Source organism: Ictidomys tridecemlineatus, chromosome 2 (genome assembly GCF_052094955.1).
Source record: "Ictidomys tridecemlineatus isolate mIctTri1 chromosome 2, mIctTri1.hap1, whole genome shotgun sequence".
Classification (NCBI taxonomy): Eukaryota; Metazoa; Chordata; class Mammalia; order Rodentia; family Sciuridae; genus Ictidomys; species Ictidomys tridecemlineatus.
The window spans coordinates 6,194,648-6,218,512 of NC_135478.1; the positions used below are offsets into that span (position 1 = coordinate 6,194,648).

Genomic DNA, 23,865 nt, shown 5'->3' on the forward strand with positions numbered 1-23,865 from the left:
GAAGTGAGAATTGATTTAATGAATATTTAATATAGCGGGCTGGAACACACACACACACACACACACACACACACACACACAAATCATATATTTCTGATTATGTGAAGGCAAGTAACTGTGCCCCACCAGTTTACTAATGTGGTGGTGTAGTCCCAATAATTACTGTTTAATTTGTGCTGAAACAGACACATTTCTGTGTGTATACAATATATTGAGTTGTCTCAGACATTTCAGAGTATTCCCCAAATACCATTGAGTCTGACCTTTTCAGGCTGGGCACAGTGGCTCATACCTGTGATCCAAGGGACCTGGGAGGATAGGGCAGGAGGGTCATAAGTTCAAAGCCACTCTCAGCTACTTAGTGTGGTCCTAAGTAACTCGATGAGACCCTGTCTCGAAGTAAAATACAAAAAAGGGAAATGGAGATGTGGCTCAGTTGGTAAGTGCCCAGCCTTCAATCCCCACTACCAAAATAAATAAATAAAACATTTCTCTGAGTGTTTTATGGGTGTGAAAATGGTAATCAGAGTTGAGTTACTTGGTAACAGAGTAAAACTAGGAAACAGTGGTCCAATACCAAGCTACTTGTGTTAAAAGCCCCCCCTTAAATCCTTGGCTCTGAGAACTGGACACGGAGGGAGTCAGGATTCCTGGCCCCCCCCAGGGCTCAGTGCTCTTGTGAGCGGCTGGGTGGCTTCTCCACCAGAAGATTCAGAACAGGCACAGCCACAGTGGGAACAGGACTCTTTACTGGAGCCTCTTGCTGGGGCAGAAGGAGACAGCCCTGCCCAAGAGTGTGCAGCTGCCCCCAACAGGAAGGGCGCTGGCTTCCCAGCTGGGGTGGCTAGTGGGGCTGGAGGTGGAGTGCAGGGGCCTCAGCTGCCTGTCAGGGGGGGTTTCCTCCCCAGGGAGCACTCCCACTTCCAGGGAGGGCAGAGTCTGCATCCTGGTGCCTGAGGTCACCTCCCCCATGCCCCTGCCACACCCTGCAGGAGCTTCTCTGCCCTGGGCTGAGGATGAGCAGCAGCAGCTGTCCCAGGACTCCCAGAACCCCACTTTCCTATTTCATTTACCAACCAAGCCAACTATCTGATTTCAGTTTCCACATCTATAAAATTTTTAGACCAACGTCAAACACTTAAGATAATTCAATATATTGTATCTACACAGAAATTTGTATTGAACAGAGATAAACAGTAACTATGGTCTACAACGCCACATGTGTAAACTTTCAGGGGATATAATTATAAGCATAATAACTCTTTTGTGTCTGTCTTCAGCCACCACATTAATTATTCATTAAATCAACTTCACTTCACCCTCTTCCCTTTTACTTTTCTCCCATTTTGTCCTCATTTCTGCTGTAATTTGTTCCAAACAAATGGATTTGAACAAAATTCATGGAAATTTCTTATGTAATCCACATATAATGAGAAATGCATTTCTTAATATTTAATTATATGGAAAAATCTCTATTATGCTTTAATGATTTATTTTCAGCCAGTTGCATTGTGGTCAGAGAATATTCTCTAGCAAATTTTAATTCTTTGCAATTAAAACTTTGTCTTCTACAGCATCTCTGGTCAAAAGTAGGAAGTGGGGTTTTTTTTTGTTTTGTTTTGTTTTTGTTTTTTTGTCCTAAATAAACAATGAATGTGATAAAATTATTGAAAACATTTTTTATGTATGTTCAACAAATCTAGTTTGTTAATCATCATCAAATCTTATTGATTTTTACTGATTTTGTTGATCAAACTATTACTCATGGAGTAATATGATATTGAAATAATAAAGTGTGTTCTTGTCTTTGCTAATCTGCTTCTAATTCATTTAAAAGTTCAATAAATGACTATTAATTCTTAATTGCAAAACTTCCTTGTGCATTGGATGTTTATGCAATTACCTTTGTTATCTCTTGGCATGTCTTTGCATTGAAATCTCTTTTTTGGGGGGCACAGTCCAGTTACCCAAGCTTTTCCTAGAAGCTCCAGGTGATGAGAAGCCTGGATATACTTCATACTTCCAAATGGTTTGCTTCCCATTCTCTCCTTCTGAGACCCACCCCCGTGTGGTCCCAGGCCAACCAGGGGAATTCTTGACTCTCACCCTTCACTCTTAAGCCTGCAGACACCTAAATTTCAGGATAAGACCAGTCCTGGTGCTCAGATCACATTTAAGGAGCTCTGTCCTCTTCATATCTGTACACTAAGATTTGTCATATGGTCGTTATTGAAAACAGACTTTAATATTTTTTTTGGTACTAAGGATTGAACTCAGGATCACTCGACCACTGAGCCACATCCTCAGCCCTATTTTGTATTTTATTTAGAGACAGGGTCTCACTGAGGTGCTTAGCGCCTCACTTTTGCTGAGGCTGGCTTTGAACTCACAAGCCTCCTGTCTCATCCTCCCAAGCTGCTGGGATTTAGGCATGTGCCACCACACCCAGCTACAGATTTTAAATTTTTAAAATCCTGGGTGGAGTGGTGCAGAGTGGCACAGACCAAAAGCCTGAGGGAGGAGGATTTTGAGGCCAGCCTCCACAACTCAGTGAGAACCTGCCTTAAAATTAAAAATAGGAGATGAAACTCAGTGGCAAAAGGCTCCAGGGTTCAATCCCCATTAAAAAAAATAAAAAATATTTAAAAAATTGTGTTAGTTGATCTACTCTTACATCTTGTATTACACATGATGGAGCAGAAGCATATAGAGGTGGAGTAATGTCAGCTGGTATGGGTTAGTAAATATTGAATCCAAACTGTCCAAAGTCCCCATTGCCCCCACCCTGCCTCCTACCCCAAGCAGTATTGAATGTACAATCCATCGTGGGCACACAACAGAGAACCCTACTTTTGGAATTGCATGTGTGTGGACTGAGATTACAAAATGGCTGCACCTTGTATCAGAGCTCTTTACATGGAGCTGGGAAACCTTCCAGAGTGGAGGGCCCATGCATCTTCTCCACTGAATACTTAGTATTGAGCCAAACCACAGGACCTACAGTTCCTGGACCCTCACTTACTCTTGCTGTGTTCACAACTGATCATCAACAATAGCCAATAGGTGTTCAGACCTATCACTTGACTATTTGCTTCCACCCATCCTAATTTATGGAGAACAACTTGTACAGTTGTGATTTTCTCATTTTTAAACTCTGTCACGACACACTATTAGTTGCTCCTGTCCCCTGGGTCTATGGCTATTGCAATTCCTAACAGTCCTAGAACAAATGCCCTTGACTGTGGCCTGATGGTTGGTTTTTCTGTGAGTTTGCTGACACCAGGATCTTCTGGGCAATGATATCACAGCAACTGTCCTTTAGTGGGATATTGTCAATTTCGATGCCCTACACTGTGAGTTGTCAAAGTGGAGTTCCTGGTCTAGCTGCAGCACACGACCTGGGAACGTGGTAGAACAGAACTCCTAGGACCACAGGCCAACCCTAATAAGTCTGAGACTCCAGGGAAGGCCCAGGATGTGTACTCTGACAGGCCCTCTCAGTAATTGATGTGTGCACTAAGCCTGAGGGCCACAGTGGAAGAGCAATCTTTGTCTTTCTGGAGAATAGCCAACATAGCACCCTCCCTCTGTTTTGCTCTCTGGAGATAGCAACTGGGAGGTTGGGTATCGAGAGCTCTGTGATTCTCACTGTCTTGTATCTCTAACCCCTTGGGGTTCATTATGGAAGAATCCTGTCCATTTATTTGTAAGAACCACTTAGAGAACCACCCAGTCCTCTCTGCCCTCTGTTGCATGCAAGGATCAGCCCCCAGGATGCTGAAGTAGAGGGACAGAGCTGGTGAGTACTGAAGCCTTGGCCCTGCCTTGCCTGGTCCAGGACATTTCTGAACTGGACATGGAGGTGATGCTCCCAAGAACAGGAGGAGGTGGTATCTTTGGCTGAAAGATGTTAAATACTCCTTGATCTGCAGAATGTTAACAAAGAATTAAAAAAGAAAAAGAAAGGTTTCCTCCCTTTTAAATGCTGAGTTTTACTTAATTCACTGTCTGCATAGAGCCCTATGTGTGCCCTTTTGTCTGTGCATGGGGTTTCTCCCACCCTCTGGCTCTTGTGAACAATGGTGCTAGGAACAAGTGTGTACAAATATCTCTTTGACACCCTGGTTTTGATTAGTATAGGTAGAAACCCTGACACAGAGGTAGAATTGCTGAATCCTTCAGAAAACCTTTTCCAAATTTCCGAGGAAATTTTCGATATTGTGACACAGAAAATGGTCAAGACTCCACTCTTGCATTTTAAAATTTTCAAGTGTGCATTCCATTCATGCATCCAGAGTGTTCAGTGAGGAATAGTGAGGCAGCTCACAGCCTGTGGGTCAGGAAAGTGAGGCCCAGGGACCATCCCACACCTCGCTGCACCTTTCCTCTCCTGCTCCAGGCCTCTCCCTGTGGTACCAAATCTTCTGCTGCTGCATCTTTAACCTTACTATTCCTAATAAAAATAACAGCAGCAATAACTTAGCCACAGAGCCTTAGTCATTGGAAGCACCCAAACATTGCTGAGCTTCTTTTCTCTCCATTTTAATAAATTAATGTCCTTCTTCCTTTGCTTCATAAACATCCCGTGGTCTGTGATCCCAACACTTGCCTGGAAGTTAGCGTTGGCTGATCCTGCAGTGCCCTTTCCCTCCCCAGACAGATGAATGCACAGGGAAAACTGCTTGCTCCGCTCCTTTCCTCTCTCCAGAGCCCGTGCCTGCCACCCTCCCTCCACTTGCAAAGCTCACATTTTAGATGAATAATTTTGGTTATATATTTTTAAATTTTTAATTAACACATAAAATTTGGACATATATTTAGTGTACCTTGTGATAGGTCTATGTAGATAACAGAGATAGTAGAAATATATGCACAAAGTACAATAATCAGATCATGGTTATTGGGATTTCCATCTCCTTAAACATTCCTCATTTCCATGGGCTAGGAACTTTTGAACTCATCTCTTCCAGTTCATTATAAAATATGTAATACACTGTACTCATTGACAAATGCCTGTGATCCCAGCTTCTCACCAGCTGAAGCAGGAGGCTCTCAAGTTCAATGCCAGACTTGGAAAATCAGCAAGTCTATCTTTCAACATAAAAATAAAATGCCCGGGAATATAATCAATGTCTGAGCACTTCTGCATTCAAATGCCAGTGTCAGAATAATATCTGAAAAACTGTAGCAGATTTTGCAAACATCAAAACGGTATTTATCCCATCCACCTGTATTTGGTACATTGTATCTGACCTCTTGTTTCTCCTGTCTCCCTCCTGTCCTGGGCTTCATTGATCACTACTCTACTCTCTCTTTCCAGGACCTCAATTTTCCAGCCTTTATATCTGAGTGAGAACAAGCAGTATTCTTTTTTTTTTTTTTCCTGACTGGCTTATTTCATTTTCTCTCATTCCCAGCAGCATGCATAGAACTAGAAAAGTTTCATTTTGAGCAGTGAGGGTGGGGTGTACCAGGGATTGAATTCAAGGACACTAGACCACTGAGCAACTTTCCGGCCCTATTTTGCATTTTATTTAGAGACAGGGTATCAATGAGTTGCTTAGCACATCGCTTTTTCTGAGGCTGGCTTTGAACTCTTGATTCTCCTTCTTTCAGTCTCCCAAGCCTTTGGGATCACAGGCGTGCACCACCATGGCCTGACTAGAATAGTTTCATTTTGACATGGCAAAACCTTGTTCAGTAATATATTTGCACACTAGCTCTTAGAATTTTTCAATCTTGCGGATTTTCTGCCTGCTATGAAAGGTAAGGATGGCCAGGAGTTCATCAGCACATGTGAAAGTATTAGAAGGGCCAGATACTGAGGCTCCGGGAAGGCACAGTGAGCACTAGAAGGTGTAGCAACTTATTCTTGTTTTAAAGATCAGATGATAGCCTGGCGCAGTGGGCCACACGTATCTTTCCCTTTCCTGGGAGGCTGAGGCAGGAGGATCACAAACTGGAGGCCAGCCTGGGCTACTAAATGACACCCTGTCTCCAAGTAGAAAATACAAAGGGAGAGAGGGTGGTGTCCATCTGTGGTGAGTTGCCAGCACCACTAAGAGAGGTTGGGAGGTGGGAATTTCTACTTTGGGTGTGATGTTTCTCTAGTAGGCAAAATATAGACTCTACTTTTTAATAATGACCTTCATGTAGGAATATAAGAAATATGATGAATCATCATTCAAAATGAAAAATAGCAAATCTAGGGACCCAATAATTAAAATTATATAGAACCCAAAAGAGTTCATTGAGGCAGACTTAAAATATAAAATATTTGAATAAATGCATGAATAATGGGATTTATTACAATAAGGTAGTAGAGCATAATAAGGTTATAATTTTTAGTGATACCTGAAATCAGAAGAGATGAGCATATACAGAGAAATCATGTGAACTACACACTGCAGGTTCTGTGGCAAAATATTGTTAATTGAAATTACATAGGTCCCAAAGGAGTTGGTTGGTGTGGTTTTGAAACATGTAATATTTGAATAAATACAAGAATGGTATCATTTCTTACAATAAGGTAGTAGAGAATGTGAGATTACAATTTTTAGCATATACCTAAAACTAGAAAAGATGAAAATATTCAGAGAAATTATATGAGCTACATGCTTGACCTTCTATAGTATAATGTTGTCATCTGATCAAGTTGGATGCATTACTAAGGAACTACTAGAGTTTAAGACTAGATTTAAAGTAGCATTCAAACTTCATAGGTTCTCAAATATAAATACCACATGTTTGTTATTGAATTGTGGTATTAAAATGCACACACTTAATTTTCTGAATTAGAATGCAAAAACTTAGTCAAGAATTAGTGGGTAAAGAAAGAATTGAGTAGGAGAAACTGAAGGGAAGAATTTCTTAAAGATTCCATATTTTAAGTCATGGGCCAAAGTCCTCTGTCCCACACTGATCTCTGTGTGTTCCATCGTCACCTTGTCCCTGTCCTCCAGCAGGGTCTTCAACAACATGGAGCCAGAAAATCTAACACGGGTTGCAGAATTCCTCCTCCTGGGACTTTCAGAGGACCCAGAGCTGCAGCCCCTCCTCTTTGGACTGCTACTGTCCATGTACCTGGTGACAGTGCTTGGGAACCTGCTCATCATCCTGGCCGTCAGCTCTGACTCCCACCTCCACACCCCCATGTACTTCTTCCTCTCCAACCTGGCCCTCACTGACATCTGTAGTACCTCTACCTTAGTCCCTAAGATGCTGCTGAACATTCAGACAGAAAGCAAAGCCATCTCCTATGCAGGCTGCCTCACTCAGGCATATTTTTTCATGGTTTTTCTATGTATGGACAACTTACTGCTGACCGTGATGGCCTATGATCGCTATGTGGCCATCTGCCACCCCTTGCATTACATGGTCATCATGAACACCCACCTCTGTGTCCTGCTGGTCCTGATCTGTCTGCTCGTCAGCACTGTGGATGCCCTGGTGCACGCTCTGATGTTGCTGCATCTGTCTTTCTGCAAACACCCGGAGATCCCCCACTTCTTCTGTGATCTGACTCAGATCCTCAAGGTGGCCTGTTCTAATACCCTCGTCAATAACACTATTTTATTGTTAGCAACCATCCTCTTGGGTTTTGGTCCTGTCTCTGGGATAATTTTCTCATATGCTCGAATTGTCTCCTCCATCCTGAGAATCCCGTCCACTGGTGGAAAGTATAAAGCTTTTTCTACCTGTGGGACTCACCTGTCTGTGGTTTCCCTGTTCTATGGGGCTTCTATTTGGGTTTACCTGAGTTCTGCTGTGACTGATTCTCCCAGAATGAGTGCCATGGCCTCGGTGATGTACACCGTGGTCACCCCCATGCTGAACCCCTTCATCTACAGCCTGAGGAACAGGGACATGAAGGGGGCCCTGAGAAAACTCATCTTAGGAGCATTTTCTTCCTTGTGATCTGTCAAATGTCCTGGTGTGGGCTTCTAGAGTGAGTCATAGACAGTGAAACATTGGGCATATATTATGGTTTGGATATGAGATGTCCCTATAAAAGCTCATGTGGCAATGCAGGAGTGTCAGAGGTGATATGAGTACACTATGAGATGGTAACCATATTGGTGGATTAATTCATTAATAATTTAATATATTTCTGGGAGGTAATTGTAGACAGGTGGGATATGGCTAGGTTGAGTATATCACTGGGGGCATGTCCTTGAATGACAAATTTCGATTCAGGTCCCTCTCTCCGTCTCCATTCTGGCTGCCATCAGTCAATCATCAGCCGAGAAGCTTTCTCTGCCACGCTGCTCTGACTTACCTCTAGTCCACAGATATGAACGTGGACAACTATGGACTGCACCTCAAAAAACATGAGCCTAAAATAAACCTTTTCTCCTTTTTCTCCCCTGTGTTGTTCTCTTCAGTCATTTCAGTCACTGCCATGAAGAGCTGATTAAAACAGTAGCCATGGCCCGGGGTTGTGGCTCAGGGGTAGAGTGCTTGTCTAGCATGCGTGAGGGTTCGATCCCCAGCACCACATAAAAATAAAAACAAATAAGTAAATATTGTGTCTATCTACAACTAAAAAGCAAAACAAAACAAAAAAGCAGGATGCCAGAATCCTGAGTCTGACTTAATCCTGTTTTCCTAGCCAATGGTCAACTATGGGCTTTAAGAAAATAGCTTTGTAAGACACCCTGTTTTCCTATGTTTTACTCCATATCACAGACGCATCACCTTGGCTCTCCGAGTTCAGTTTCCACACCTGTGCAAGGGTCAGACAAGTGTCACACGTTGGTAGTTATTTAGGGACTATATCTGTCTTATCTGTGTGTGTGAGCTATTTTAGTGTCTGGTATATACACTAAAATTGATTGCATTAAGCAAGTAGAATTAAAGCAGTAGTTATTGGTATACATCCTGGATTAGTAAAATTGTAACAGATGTTTTCTTTCTTCTACATCAAATATTAATGAAATTTTATCAGGAAGTGTGGTTCTGGGGATTGAACACAGGCCCTGCACATGTGAGACACGCCCTCTTTCCACTGAACCACTTAATCCTCACTAAATCACTTCCCACTTCACCCCTTTCCCTTTCAATTATCATCAATGTCCTCTTGATTTTTCTCCTCCTTTCTGCCAGAATTTATAAAGATAACTGAACTTGCGAAAAATCCATTATGTTTTCTTATGTAATTTATGTATGATATAGAAATGCATTTCTCAGTATCCAGACTCAACGAGGGTCCCTTTTCATGCTTCTGTGATTTATCTTGACATTGTTGCGTTGTGGTCAGAGAATGTTCTGCCCATATAATTTTAATTCTCTGTATTTAAAAATATGCCTATAACTGGGCATGGTGGTATTTGCCTGTAATCCCAGTGACTGCAGATACTGATGCAGGAATATCTCAAGTTCAAGACCATCCTTAGCAATATACCAAGGCCATAAACAACTCAGTAAGACCCTATCTCAAAATATAAACTGATCATTGCTGGGGCTGTTGATCAGTGGTTATGTGCCTCTGGGTTTAATCCCTGATACCAAAAACAAAACAAAACAAAACAAAACAAAAAAGTTGCCTAAATATTGCTTTTGTTCATATTTTAGTAAAGAGTCCATCTGTGCTGATTAAATATATACCTAGTCTTTTTTCTTCCTTCCTTTTTTTCTTTTTCTTTTTGCTATTGTTGTTTATCTGGTCTGAGGATAGAAATGTGAAGCACTGTACCACTGAGCTATGACATTTTTCATTTTTTATTTTGTGACAAAGTCAACCACCATTGACAAGGCTGGCCTTGAACTTGAAGTCCTCCTGCTTCAGTCTCCCAGCGAGCTGAGATTAAAAGACATGTGGATCCTATAGTTACAGTTCTCTGCATTTCCCATCAGTCCAATGTGGAAATCATATTCAAATCTGGGAGATGCTTTCTGATTTTCTTAGTCTCCTTGTTGAACAATTATGAGAAGATGTGTGGTGAATTCACCCAGGATATTTTTTTGTTTGTCTATAGTAAAAATTCATTCAAGTAACCATCAGGTGGGTGCAAATTCAGAATTGCCTCTCTTGTGATTACAACGGACTTTTCGTGTTTATGAAATCACCTTTGTCATCTCTGAGCTTCCTTTGCAGTAGGGTCTGCTCTGCCTGACGGGAACCCAGTGCAGTTACACAGGCTTCTCTGGGTTCTCCAGATGAAGGGAGCCTGGAGCAGTCCATACTTGCAGGTGGCTTACTTCCCATTCTTGTCCTTGTTTCTACCAGGCCAAAGAGGAAAGGGCTGGACTCTCAGCCTTCACCCCTGCCCTGCACACACCCTCAGCTCACACTGGGCCCTTGGGTACCCCTCCCAGATCCCACCAGGGGTGCCTGGTTCAGCTCTCTGGGGTCCTGTCCTCTCCTTGTCTCTACATGGTCATTTGTTGCATCTACCTTTACTTACGTTCTGTTTTTAATTTTTAAATGAATTAATGTCAGTTCCTGTGCTATAGATGGGTATGCAGAGGCACACAGAGGTTGATTTATGTCCCCATAATTGCACAGCTCATGAGGGTTAATAGAGGTCTGGACACTGAGCACCCACAGTCCACACTGTGCCCACCACGCCATGCTGCCTGAACAAGCAGTGAATCTATAAGTCATGCTAGTTACACAGCAAGGACCTCTACTCTGAATTTACCCCTGTGTGAGCCGAGATCATGAATGGCTATTCTTTGGTTTAGAGCCTGTCGAGGAGAGCGGGGGAGCTCGGTGTACATCCTCATTTTGTGAGCTGAGAGGTTTGCGGGTTGAACCCAGGGCCTTGCACATGCTAGGATAGCGCTCTGCCTGTTTTTTTGTTTTGTTTTAATTATTTGGGACAGGTTCTCCTCAGTGACCCAGGTTGACTCAAACTGTCAATCTTCCTTTCTCAGAGTCCACAATCCCTGGGATGACAGCAGGTGTCACTGTGCCAGGCACAGTGCTGTGGAACCGGCATGTCCTGGGCCATTGCTTCCCCTTCCTATACAGGCAGCTGATGAACAGCAGAACGCATCAGACCTTGGGCTCCACAAACTGCCACTGGCCTCCCCCTGTCATAGTGTGTTCCCAACAACTTGTCCAGGTGGGATTTTGTCATTTACTGTCCCTTCTCCTCAGAACACATACCACTTACTCCTAGACTTTTAGTGGTATATAAAACATTAAAAAAGAGCATCAGGTAGAAAGCAGATCAAAGGAAGGACAGGGCTGTCATTGTGAAGATCCACAGGTCTCTCTAGACTAGTCACACCCAGGTAAGTCTCTTTCTCAGACCATTCTTTCTCAAATTCTAGGGAATTCTGTAATCCTGAAAGGTACCCCGTATTCACCCAGGGTTAATCCGTGCATTGTTCATCGCCTTATGCACTCTACAGAATAATATCTGGAGAGGAGCCCTGCATCCCCTCTAAAGCCTTCTGTCTCCAGCAAGTGCAATGGCAGCCTCTGTGATATGAGGAGGCTCTTGCAGATCTCCTTTGCTAGCAAAGCAGTCAAATTTCTTTCTTCCTTTGTTTTTCTTTTTTTTTTCTAAAAACCTTGTCCTGGTTATTGAATCAGCATCAGGGACAGGAACTGTTGCCATTGGGATTTCGTCCAAGATCTTAGTGTCAGGAACAAAGAACTGAGCAAGACACCAAGAAGTAACAGAGTACAGGTTAATTGAAGGTAAAGATGGCACTCCATTAGGTGGAATGCAGTGGGCCCAGAGGGAGGCTCAAGACCCCAATGTCTGCAAATTAGGGTCTATACATATCCTGAACTGTGGGGTGTTCTCTTGCCTACACAGACCTGATTGAAGACCTCACTCCATTTTCTCCAGTTGGTTGTCTTAAGATACCTGATTTAAATATTTTCCAATCCCTCCCCCACCATCGGTTACTTTAGAAAACATAGTTAGAATACTATCCATTTTATTTCCATTAATCATGTTAAAATTTGAACCTATGGCAAGAGTTGTCATGGTGATAAGTCCTCAGTGACAGGAGTTGTCATGGTGATGTCCCCAGTGCCTGAGGTTCTCATGGAAATGGGATTTATTGTAAACAAGGACAACACTGGTCTCTGTCTTGTCCTCCATCCGTTTCTTGTTAATACCCTGTCTCCAGGTATTAGACAGGTTAATACTCTGTCTCCTATTAGGTCCTACCTAATAGGACCGAGCTTTCCCTGATACATGGTATGTGCCTCTGCTTTCCTAAATGAATCTCCGTGTCTCTGACTGACATGAGCTGAAATTCTTTTCCATCGTGTGTGTCAAGGACCCCACTCATCCTGAGTCCAGGCCTCCTCTCCAGGAACAGCATGCTCAGTCCTCTTCCAGTGACGGACGCTGGGTCTCCAGCTATTGCAATTCCTTAAAAGAAATAGAATGAATTCCTTTTATCTGAAGCTGATTATGATTTTGTTTTAGGTTTCCTGACACCAGTAACTACTTAGCACCAATTTTACGTTCATTGCCACGTAGGAAAGACTTGCAAATGTCCATGTTCTCCACTCCTGGCTCTCAAGGTGGAGTTTCTGGACCAACAGAATCAGCATCACCTGGAATCGGGACAGAAGGAAAATTCTAGAATCTCTCTGAAGATCTAGTCATTGCCAGATTCTCCAATAGACCTCAAATATGTGTGTTTAACAAGCCCTTTGGGAATTAAGATGCACGCCAGTTGTGGGGCCACAGTGGTGAAATAACCTTCTTCTTTCTGGAGAATACCCACCTCATCATTCTTTGTCTCTTTCCTGTCCCCTGTGTGTGGCTCTGGGAGGCTGGGTGCTGAGGACTTTGTGATAATCCATAAGTTTTGTTGTTGTTTTTCTTTTTGTAATCTCTAACCCTTAGGGGCTCATTACACATCGTTCCTGTCCTTTATTTCTAAAAACATTTGGAGACCTTAAAAGGAGCATCCAGTTTTTACATGAATCTCTGTACCATCAAAGATCCTTCTTCCAGGTGCTGGAGTGAGGAGGGGACCAAGGTGGTGAGTGAGAAAGCCCTGTCCTTGCGTGCACTCCTCCTGGAGACCCATTGGCCCCCTCATTCTAACCTGGACACTTATGTGATTCTAACCAAAAACAGGCAGAGGAAAGATCAGCATCTCCCTCGATGGTGCTAACTGTTGTCCTCTCTGCAGTTTCCTGGCTGAGGGAGAGAGAGGGGCCAGGGTGAGTGGGGGACTGTACCTGAGAAGGGCTTTTCCGTGCATGAAGAGGGAGACATGAGGGGTGGGTGGTCTCACAAAGCTCCATCTAGGAGAGGGACATCAATGAGGCTACTCAGAAAGTGTTCCTTCAATGTTTTTTACGAATTAATTTTTAAATTGTGGTAAAATACACATAAAAGTTCTATGGTTACAACCACTTTAAGTTGACACTTTTAAGGCCTGAATCATGCTCTTGGTGTTTTGCAAACATCATTAATGTCCATACTCAAGACACATTTTGTCCTACAAACCTCATTCTCTTACCATCCACACTAACTCCTCACTCTCTGTCCCCTGCCCTCACAGCCCTGCTCCTGTCCCCCTCTCTGTGAATGTCAGTGCCTGGTGCCCCATGGAAGTGCAGGCCAGCCTCTGCCTTTCTGTGGCTGCTTATGTCACCAAGCACAATGTCCTCCAGGCTCAGCCTTTTGTGACATATGGGAAATGTCCTTCTGGTGAGGGCAGTGGCTACTCTGCTCTACCCACATGCCGTGTTGGTTGGCTTCACTCCTCTGTACCTGGACGCTTGCTTTTCTCCCACCTGCTGGTCCTGTGAATAGTGCTGCTGATAAATTAGCTCCTCAACGTCTTCACACTGAGATTGGAAGGTGAGCAGAGATAGCTGGACCTGACCAGGGCTGGCCAAATCCAGTCTATGCTCCTTTCTGATGAATGCAGCCTGTCACCGGCTACATATGCATGTCAGTTGCCTTTTAGCCCCCTTTTATCTGTCTTATAAAAGCTTTGTGTGCCCCTAATTCCTAGAAGGTGGAGATTTGAGACAGAAAATAGCTCTCCTCTGTATTCCTCAAAGCTACCTGTAAATAAAAACCATTTTCCTTCCTGTGCCTCACTCCACAGCTCTAGTTCTCCCCCTAGTGGTGAAGGAAGTCCACTACAGTAAATGTGAGGTACACATCTAATACTCTGCTTCCAATTGTATGTGAATAGGCAAACCCAGAGCTGTAATTACAGGATGACAATTAACACTCTTTTAATCATGATTTAGTTTTCAATGGGGTCTTCCTATGGCACTTCGCTGAGCCTGAACTCCTGGACTCTAGAAATATTTTTGCCTTGGCTCCATGAGTAGCTGGGATACATGCCACTGAGACCACATTTATTAATTCTGTTTTTAATTTTCTGAGAAAATCTTTAACATTTTAACAGAAAATGTATGAATACTTTCTCATTGCATTTTTTATTTCTGGAAATATATAAGCATCATTATGTTTAAAGAGCCCCTAGTGAGTGTCAATGAAGCCCGGTGTCAGTATATCCAAGGGAAAGGGAAGGTTTTAAACAGAGCTGAAACTTTTCTCTCCTGTGTTACAGCAAGACAACTTCCTCTTCTTACTACAATTTACCATTGTTAATAAAGTAACAGCAGCAATAATTAGAGCTAATATTTCCAGACTCTACATCTGCAGTGCTTAGTCCCTCAGATGACACAGCTGAACTTGGCTCCATTTCATTTCCCTGTCCTGTGTAGAGGAATGTCCTTCTTCTCTCACTTTGTAACGCATCCTATGGTCTCTGATCCTTTAAATTGGCCTGAGTGTCAGCAATGCCTACTCCAGCTGTCCTCTTCCCCATCCTTCCCCCTCCAGGGTACAGGCAGAGAGAAGAACATGCTTGGCAGTCTCCCTTGTTCTCTCAGGACTCCTGCAGGCCCCTCCGCCACTTCCCCTGGGATTCCTCCACATGCACATTCTCATATAAAATACTTAAATTTTAAAATTATTCTGAAAATCTACACAATTGGTGCATATTGATTACACAGAACGGTAGACTGATTGTGGTCATGCTTACATAAAGACACTATTTGATTAATTTCATTCCTGAATGCTATCCCTCCACATCCCCTTGGCCTCTCCCAATTCCTCTTCCTCTATTCTTCTTGTTTCCCTTCCAATTTTAGGAGTCCCCTTTTTTCCCTCATAGCTTCCACATCATCAGTGAGTGTATATATATATATATTTTTTTATTTATATATATATATATATTACTTTATTCTCTGAGTCTCACGTAATTTGCTCAATATCATGCTCTCCAATTATACACCACCTGTTCTTTATCCCAGAATGGTCACCTAGGCTGATTTCCAAATTGGCTATTGTGAATTGTGCAGCAATAAATATGGGCGCTTGTGTATCTCAAAACTCTAATAACTTCGTCCTTTTTGACCAGTACCAAGGTAGGCTATTTATACCTGGATCATATGGTGGATGCATTTTTACCTTTTTTAGGAAAACCTCCTTCCTGATTGCCATAGTGGATGGACTAATTTACATCCCCACCAGCAGTGTATAAAAGTTTCTTTTATTTCCCACATCCTAGCCAGCACTTATTGCTCTTTTTATTCTTTATGCCTGCCTTTTTTTTTTTGCTATAAAACCTGAACATCACAAATATGAGGAGAAAAAAATAGGGCAAATACTTCCACTTTTAGGTGTTTGAAAAGACTTCCTGAATAACCCCATTGCTCGGGATATAAAGAAGGAATCAATAAACAGGATGACATTAAATCAAAAAGGTCTCCTGCATAGCAAAGGATAAAACACAGTGAAGAGGCAACTGTCAGACTGGGAGAAAGTTGTGCCCAGCTTGTACTCTGAAACAGGGCTGTGATCCCAGATGTACTAGAATTCAAAACAAAAACAATTCAAATTTAAAAAAAATAATAATAACCCAATCGGTAAGTGGTCAAACGAATTGAACACCCACTTCTCAAAATGAGAAATGCAAATAGCCAACTGTACAAGAAAAAATGTTCACCGTATTTAGCCACCAGAAAATGCACACCAAAATCACACTGAGATTTGAACTGAAGAAACGAATAAATGAACCAGCTTTTCAAAAAACAGCAACCTACTTTTCTTTTCAAGACCAGATAGTCATTTTCACTAGAGCTGTGATATTTGTAAAAATGATACAATATGGGGATTCATTCTATGCTTTTAGAAATATCCCTCATTCGAGGATCAAATCACAAATCGTCACACACGAAAAACAAACAAAAATCAGTTCAAGGTTCTTAGTGGCTAAAGAAATCCCTTCAAATTAAATAGATCCCAATGAATGTCTTGAGATGAATGAACACTCTGATATCTTTCAAGGAATGGATAGATGATGTCATTTCTCATAAGGGGGCAGGAAAAGACCTGAGATGGTGATTTTCAGCAACACCCAAAACTAGCATTGATGAGCAGAGACAGAGTACGACATTCACAACAGGTTTAAGATGATTTAGGAAAAGATGTCACCAAACCAGCTTTGAAACTGTCTAAATAATTGATGACAATTTAATACTAGATTTCGTGAGAGCATTTAAGCCTGAAATTTCCAATAAATAAAATAGCACATTTTCATTTCAGGGCTGTTTTTACAATTATAAAAAAGAAGTCATTTAATCTTATTAATTGCAATATATAAAGTTACTCTTGAATTAATAGGTGAAGGAAAGAATGAGTAAGAGAACCTGAAGAGAATCATGGTTTATATACTACCCATAACTTTAAGAGATTTCCACCAAGTAGTAACTGGTGTGCTCCATTGGTATCCATGTCTCTACCCTCAGCAGACCTCTCAACCACATGGAGTCAGAAAACCAAACACTTGCAGCAGAATTCCTCCTCCTGGGACTCTCAGAGGACTCAGAGCTGCAGCCCATCCTCTTTGGACTGTTCCTGACGATGTACCTGGTCACTGTTGTTGGGAACCTGCTCATCATCCTGACCATCTCCTCTGACCCCCACCTCCACACCCCCATGTACTTCTTCCTCTCCAGCCTGTCCTTGGCTGACATCGGTAGCACCTCCACCTTAGTCCCCAAGATGCTGGTGAACATCCAGACAGAAAGCAAAGCCATCTCCTATGCAGGCTGCCTCACTCAGCTATGCTTTTTCGTGGTTTTTGTATGCATGGACAATTTACTGCTGGCTGTGATGGCCTATGATCGCTATGTGGCCATCTGCCACCCCTTGTATTACACGGTCATCATGAACCCCCGCCTCTGTGTCCTGCTGGTCCTGATCTGTCTGCTCATCAGCACTGTGGATGCCCTGGTGCACACTCTGATGTTGCTGCGTTTGTCTTTCTGCAAACACCTGGAGATCCCCCACTTCTTCTGTGATCTGACTCAGATCCTCAAGATGGCCTGTTCTAATACCCTCGTCAATAACATTGTAGTGTATTTATCAACCATGCTGTTGGGTATTGGTCCTGTGTCTGGCATAATGTTTTCATATACTCGAATTGTGTCTTCTATCCTGAGAATCCCGTCCACTGGTGGAAGGTGGAAGGCTTTTTCTACCTGTGGGTCTCACCTGTCGGTGGTTTCCTTGTTCTATGGGACTGCTCTTGGGGTTTATCTTAGTTCTGCAGTTACTGATTCTCCCAGGAAGACTGCAGTGGCCTCTGTGATGTATGCGCTGGTCACCCCCATGCTGAATCCCTTCATCTACAGCCTGAGGAACAAGGACATGAAGGGGGCCTTGAGAAAACTCACCTTGGGGACATTTTCCTTTTCATGAATCTGTCACCTGCCTTGTGTGTGAGCTCCTAGACTTAGTCAAAGTGAGTCAGTTCTCCCAGAAAAAGTAGCACCCCTTGAGATAAGGAGAGTGAAACCCTGGTGGAGGATGAGACCCTCGGGCCTCTCACCAACCACAAAGGCCAAATGCAGCTCTGGCCAATTAGCTGTTCGGGGTTGTGGTGGGTGCCCTTCCCTGACCTGTCACTCAAACTCACTCCCATGCCAGGGGCACCCCTGAGTCAGGACCCCTTCCCGGAGACTCTGAAAGCATAAACCACATGAAGGTGGAACAGCTGAGGAGTCACTGAAGCAGCAAACTCCAGGGCCCTGAGGATGGGCTGTCATGGCCGCTGCTTCCCTTCACCCCACACCTGGGAGTCCTGTGACAGCTGCTGCTGCTCATCCTCAGCCCAGGGCAGAGAAGCTCCTGCAGCGTGTGGCAGGGGCATGGGGGAGGTGACCTCAGGCACAGGATGCAGACTCTGCCCTCCCTGGAAGTGGGAGTGCTCCCTGGGGAGGAACCCCCCCTGACAGGCAGCTGAGGCCCCTGCACTCCTCCTCCAGCCCCAGCAGCCACCCCAGCTGGGAAGCCAGCGCCCTTCCTGTTGGGGGCAGCTTCACACTCTTGGGCAGTGCTGTCTCCTTCTGCCACAGCAAGAGGCTCTGTTGAGAGCCACAGCCGTAGGGGCCCCAGCAAACTTCCAGCTGCCAGCAAACTTCCAGCTGCCGGCTGATGATTGGCTCACAGCGGCCCCAGCAACTTCTAGCTGCCACCTGATTGGCTCCTCTGCGGTGATGCTCATTGGGCTGTTTCCCCCGCCCTTTCAAACCATGGAGCTGCTCATTGGGGAACTTTTTTTTGGCTCCGCCCACGCGACCCAGCCAATCGGCCTCAAGAGCAGGAGGAGTGAGGGAGGTTGAGAGGCTTGTGGGAAGCCAGTGGTGGCAGTTGGGCTCTGAAGGTTTTTCCTGAGGAGCAGTTTTGTTTGGCTTGTGTGGTTCTAAAAATAAAATTCGTTTCTTTTGACAAGTGGCTCCTGATTGTGCCCAGCCAGACTGCTGCGGCAAGGCTCCAGTAAAGAGTCCTGTTCCCACTGTGGCTGTGCCTGTTGTGAATCTTCCGGTGGAGAAGCCACCCAGCCGCTCACAAGAGCACTGAGCCCTGGGGGGGCCAGGAATCCTGACTCCCTCCGTGTTCAGTTCTCAGAGCCAAGGATTTAAGGGGGGGCTTTTAACATAAGTAGCTTGGTATTGAACCACTCTTTCCTAGTTTTACTCTGTTACTTACCAACTAACCCAAATCTGATTTTCATTTTTAAATGCTCCTTTTTTTTTCTTTTCTTTTTTTATTATTATTTTGATGGCTCTGGGTATTGAACCCAGGCCCTTGTGCATGCAAGGCAAGCACTTCCCAAATTAGCTAGATCCCCAGCCCTAATTTTCATTTTTATACTTATAAAATTCTTAGAAAAAATATCACCCACTTAATGGTGATTTGAGGAATATTCTGAAATAGCTGAGATAATTCAAAGCAATAAATATAAACAGCAATGTGTCTGCTTCAGCACAAATTCCATAGTCATTCTTGCAACTACAGTACCACAGTAGTGAACTTGGGGTGCACAGTTACTTGCCTCCACATAATCAGAAATGTACTATTTGTGTGAGGTCTGTGTCTCAGCCCACCGTACTAAATATTCATTAATTCAAGTCTTCACTTCTTCTCTTGATTTTCCTCTTCCTTTTGTCCTCATTTCTGCTGGAATTTATACAAACATACAAATCTGAAAAAAAGTAATTTATTTACCATGCAACCCAGATACAAGAGCTCAGTTTACTATCGATTTACCTCCCTTCTCCTTGGCTCTACACTTTTTTCTTATTTTAGTAGCAGGAATTGACACCGAGAGTGCTAACCACTATTCTACATCCCCAGCCCTTATTCATTTATTGATTTATTCATTTATTCAAGACAACATCTAAGTTGCTTAGGACCTCACTAAGTCGCTGAGGCTGACTTTGAACTGCGTGTACCACAATGACCAGCTGTTTGTTTGTTTATTTTTGAATGCCTTTTAAAAAACATATTTCCTATTAGAATAAGTTACACTCTGTGTATGTAAAATATGTCAAAATACACGCTACTATCATGTATCTAAAAAAGAGCAAATTAAAAAAAACAATAAAACACAACTTTTAATTGTTAGTTGATCTATTTTGAGTTCTCCTATTACAGGTGAAGGAGCAGAGTCATATAGAAGTTGAGTAATGTCCTGAAAGTTGTACAGCTCTATGGGTTAGTAAATGTTGGATCCAAACTGTTCAAAGTCCTCATTGTCCCCACCATGCCATCCTACCCCAACCAGTATTGAATGACAAACCACCGTGGTCACACAGTAGGGAACTCTACATTGGGAATTGCACATGTGTGGGCTTAGATTGCAGAGTGACTGTACCTGGTCTCAGAGCCCTTTAAAAGGAGCTGGGAAGGATTCCAGGGTGGAGGGCCCTTGCATCTACTCCACTGAATATTTGGGACTGGGCCAAGCCATAGCAGCTACAGCACTTTTACCCTCGCTTACTCTTGTGTCCACGGCTGATCATCAACAACAGCCAATAGACGTTCAGACCTATCAGTTGCCTTTCTGCTTCCACCAATGCCAATTTGTGGAGAACAACATGGACAGTTGTGATTTTCTTATTTTTAAATTCTGTCCTCCTCCCCTTCTGTTACAACCCATTACAGTTGCTCCTGTCCTCTGGGTCTCTGGCTATTATAATACCTAAAGGTCCTAGAACAAATGCCCTTGACTCTGGCCTAATGGTTGTTTTTTCTGTAACTTTGCTCACACTAGGAACTTCTGGGCAATGATATCAGAAGAACTGCCATGCATTGGGCTCTTCACAATCAGTGCACCACACTCCAGGTGGAGTTCCTGGGCCAGCAGCAGCATCACCTAGAGACTTGGTAGAACAGAACTCCTAGGACCACAGGCCAAGCGTAGGAAGTCTGAAAGTCTAGGGAAGGACCAGGATGTGTGTCGTATCAGGGCCTTTCAGTAACTGATGTGTGCACTAAGTCTGAGGGCCACAGTCTTTGTCTTTCTGGAGAATAGCCAATCCAGTGCCTTCCCTGGGGAGGGCAGCCGGGAGGCTGGGTGTTGAGAGCTCTGTGATTCTCACTGTCTTATATCTCTGACCCTTGAGGCTTGTTATGGAGGATTCACGTGCATATATTTGTAATAACCACTTAAAGAACCACCCAGTCCTCTGCCCTCTGTTGCATACCAAGATCAGCCTCTGAGGATGCTGAGGTAGAGCGACAGAGCTGGTGAGTACTGAAGGCTTGCCCCAGCCTTGCCTCCTCCAGGATTCAATATTCTCCTAATATTCCTGAGCCGTGTTTGTCTGCATACATGATCTACTCCATGGTCTCCAAGTTTGGCAACAGTCAAAGGAATGAGAGAAAGATGTGATTATAAAAGAAAATTAATCAGCTCGTCAAAAGTAGTAAGTTATGCTTGTTTTAAATACCAGATGGGAGCTGAGTACAGTGGGCCACACCTGTAATTCCCTTACAGAGGAAGCTGAGGCAGGAGGATCACACACCAGAGGCCAAGTTGGGCAACCTAATGAGGCTCTGTATCAAAATATAAAATCAACAGGACTGGATGTGGGTCGTGATTCAGCACCCCTGTGTCAGTCCCTATAACACCACAAAAGGGGGTCGAGGGAGATGGGCATTTTCACTTTGGATGGGACATGTCAGTATGAAACAAAATACAGACTCAGTCAGCTTTGTGAAAATGTCCCTTCCTGGAGAAATATATGACAAATGTCAAATCAAAATCTGAAAAAGAAGAGCAACTGTTCTAGGTCTATAGCACGTAACTGAAATTACATAGATGCTTTGGAGTTACTTGATGTAATTGGATGATATGAAATATTAAAGAAATAGACAGGTAATGTCATTTGTCAAAGTAAGGCGGTAGAGTACGTGAGGTCGTAATTTTCAGCAACATTTGAGATTAGATCAGTGTAAACTACAACTTAGGATTCCATGAAAATTGATTGATTTCACCCGTTTGGTGCTTTATTAGGAAACTACTATAGTTTCAGGCTAGATTTAAAGTCTGCATTCAGACTTTAAGGTCCTCAAGCATAAAATAGCACGTTTGTTTTGTATTTTATTATTGGAAAAATTCTCACATTTAATTTTATGTATGATAATACATAGAATTTATTCAAAATGCAAGGGCTAAAGAAATGGGTAGGACAACCTGAAGAGAACTTTCTAAATATTACTAGAATTCACATTGTAGACCAAAGGACTGTGTTCAGCACTGATCTCTCTGTGCTGTGTTGTCACTATGCCCCTATCTTGCAGCAGACTCCTCAAAACTATGAAACCAGAAAACCAAACCCATACAGCAGAATTCCTCCTCCTGGGACTCTCAGAGGACCCAGAGCTGCAGCCCGTCCTCTTTGGACTGCTACTGTCCATGTTCCTTGTCACCGTTGTTGGGAACCTGCTCATCATCCTGGCCGTCAGCTCTGACTCCCACCTCCACACCCCCATGTACTTCTTCCTCTCCAACCTGTCCTTGGCTGACATTGGCAGCACTTCCACTGTGGTTCCTAAGATGCTGCTGAACATCCAGACAGAAAGCAAAGCCATCTCTTATGCAGGCTGCCTCACTCAGGCATATTTTTTCATGGTTTTTGTATGTATGGACAATTTACTGCTGACCGTGATGGCCTTTGATCGCTATGTGGCCATCTGCCACCCCTTGCGTTACATGGTCATCATGAACCCCCGCCTCTGTGCCCTGCTGGTTCTGATCTGTCTGCTCGTCAGCACTGTGGATGCCCTGGTGCACACTCTGATGTTGCTGCGTTTGTCTTTCTGCAAACATCTGCAGATCCCCCACTTCTTCTGTGAACTGACTCAGATCATCAGGATGGCCTGTTCGGACGCTGTCATCAATAACATGGTTGAATTTTTAGCAACCATCTTCTTGGGTATTGCTCCTCTCTTCGGGATAATTTTCTCTTATGCTCAAATTGTCTCCTCCATCTTCAGAATCCCATCAACTGGTAGAAAGTATAAAGCTTTTTCTACCTGTGGGTCTCACCTGTCAGTGGTTTCCTTGTTCTATGGGACTTGTATTGGGGTTTATCTGAGTTCTGCTGTGACTGATTCTCCCAGAATGAGTGCCATGGCCTCGGTGATGTACACTGTGGTCACCCCCATGCTGAACCCCTTCATTTACAGCCTGAGGAATAAGGACATAAAGGGCGCCTTGAGAAAACTCACCTTGGGGACATTTTTATTGTTGTGACCCTGTTAAGTTTCCTGAGTGTGGGTTTCTACAGGCAAAGAGAATGAACTATTGGGTCTCTGTCATGGTTAAAATATGAGATGTTCCTATAAAAGCTCATGTAGCAATTCAGGCATATTCAGAGGTGAAATGATTAGATAAGAAACCAGTGGGTTAATCCTTATTGGGAATTAATAATTTCAGTGTATTAGTGGGTGGTAACTAGGCAAGTGCTAATAGCTAGAGGAAGTAGAACACTCGGGAGATGCCCCTGGAGACTCTGTTTTCTCTCTGGTTCCTAGTTCTCTCTGTGTCTCTGCTTCCTGCCTTTCATAAGCTAAAGAGCTTGTGTATGCCACACACTTCTGCCATGATTTCTTCATCTCTGGGGCCCATTAATGAAGTGGGCCAACCAGGGACTGAACATCTGAAACCAAGAAGCCAAAATAAACTTTTCCTCTTCTATGTTCTCCTTCTCACATATTTTAGTCACAGCAATGAAAAGGAGACCAATACAACAGGCCCGAAATCTTGAATCTTCCTTAATTCAGTTTTCCTTGCAAACAAATGGTGCAACACAAGCTTTCAAGAAAGTGTCTTTGTATGGAATCCTAAGAACTCTAGTTCTTACTAGCAGTTAATATGTTTTGCTCCATGTCACAGACCAACTAATTTCAACTCTTGGTTCATTTTCTACCTCTATCATAAGCTCAGACAAATGTCACACACTTAGAAATCATTTAGGGAATATATTTGTCTTATAGAAATATGTGAATTTTTTTCAAGTATCACAATGTTTATGGATATATATATATATATATA

The 23,865-nt window shown here is 43.3% G+C and overlaps 3 protein-coding genes across 3 annotated transcripts; all 3 read left to right on the forward strand.

Moving 5' to 3' along the window:
* Positions 1–6,978: 6,978 nt before the first annotated feature.
* LOC144370724 (olfactory receptor 7D4-like) lies at positions 6,979–8,284 on the forward strand. Its single transcript, XM_078031702.1, has 2 exons — positions 6,979–7,889; positions 8,161–8,284. Exons 1-2 carry the CDS (start codon positions 6,979–6,981, stop codon positions 8,282–8,284), a joined length of 1,035 nt encoding a protein of 344 aa, XP_077887828.1.
* Positions 8,285–16,781: 8,497 nt separating this feature from the next.
* LOC101959413 (olfactory receptor 7G3) lies at positions 16,782–18,182 on the forward strand. Its single transcript, XM_013366091.4, has 2 exons — positions 16,782–17,718; positions 18,136–18,182. Exons 1-2 carry the CDS (start codon positions 16,782–16,784, stop codon positions 18,180–18,182), a joined length of 984 nt encoding a protein of 327 aa, XP_013221545.4.
* Positions 18,183–22,125: 3,943 nt separating this feature from the next.
* LOC101978475 (olfactory receptor-like protein OLF4) lies at positions 22,126–23,064 on the forward strand. The gene has a single exon (XM_078029657.1). It carries the CDS (start codon positions 22,126–22,128, stop codon positions 23,062–23,064), a length of 939 nt encoding a protein of 312 aa, XP_077885783.1.
* Positions 23,065–23,865: the final 801 nt, after the last annotated feature.

What these genes read in the sequence shown, in the direction of transcription:
- LOC144370724 (XM_078031702.1), top strand. Translation starts at nt 6,979, where the DNA reads ATGGAGCCAGAAAATCTAACACGGGTTGCAGAATTCCTCCTCCTGGGA. An exon ending in AAGGGGGCCCTGAGAAAACT is followed by an intron (nt 7,890 to 8,160) that starts CATCTTAGGAGC and finishes TGAGTATATCAC; the next exon opens with TGGGGGCATGTCCTTGAATG.
- LOC101959413 (XM_013366091.4), top strand. Translation starts at nt 16,782, where the DNA reads ATGGAGTCAGAAAACCAAACACTTGCAGCAGAATTCCTCCTCCTGGGA. An exon ending in GGGGACATTTTCCTTTTCAT is followed by an intron (nt 17,719 to 18,135) that starts GAATCTGTCACC and finishes ATCCTCAGCCCA; the next exon opens with GGGCAGAGAAGCTCCTGCAG.
- LOC101978475 (XM_078029657.1), top strand. Translation starts at nt 22,126, where the DNA reads ATGAAACCAGAAAACCAAACCCATACAGCAGAATTCCTCCTCCTGGGA.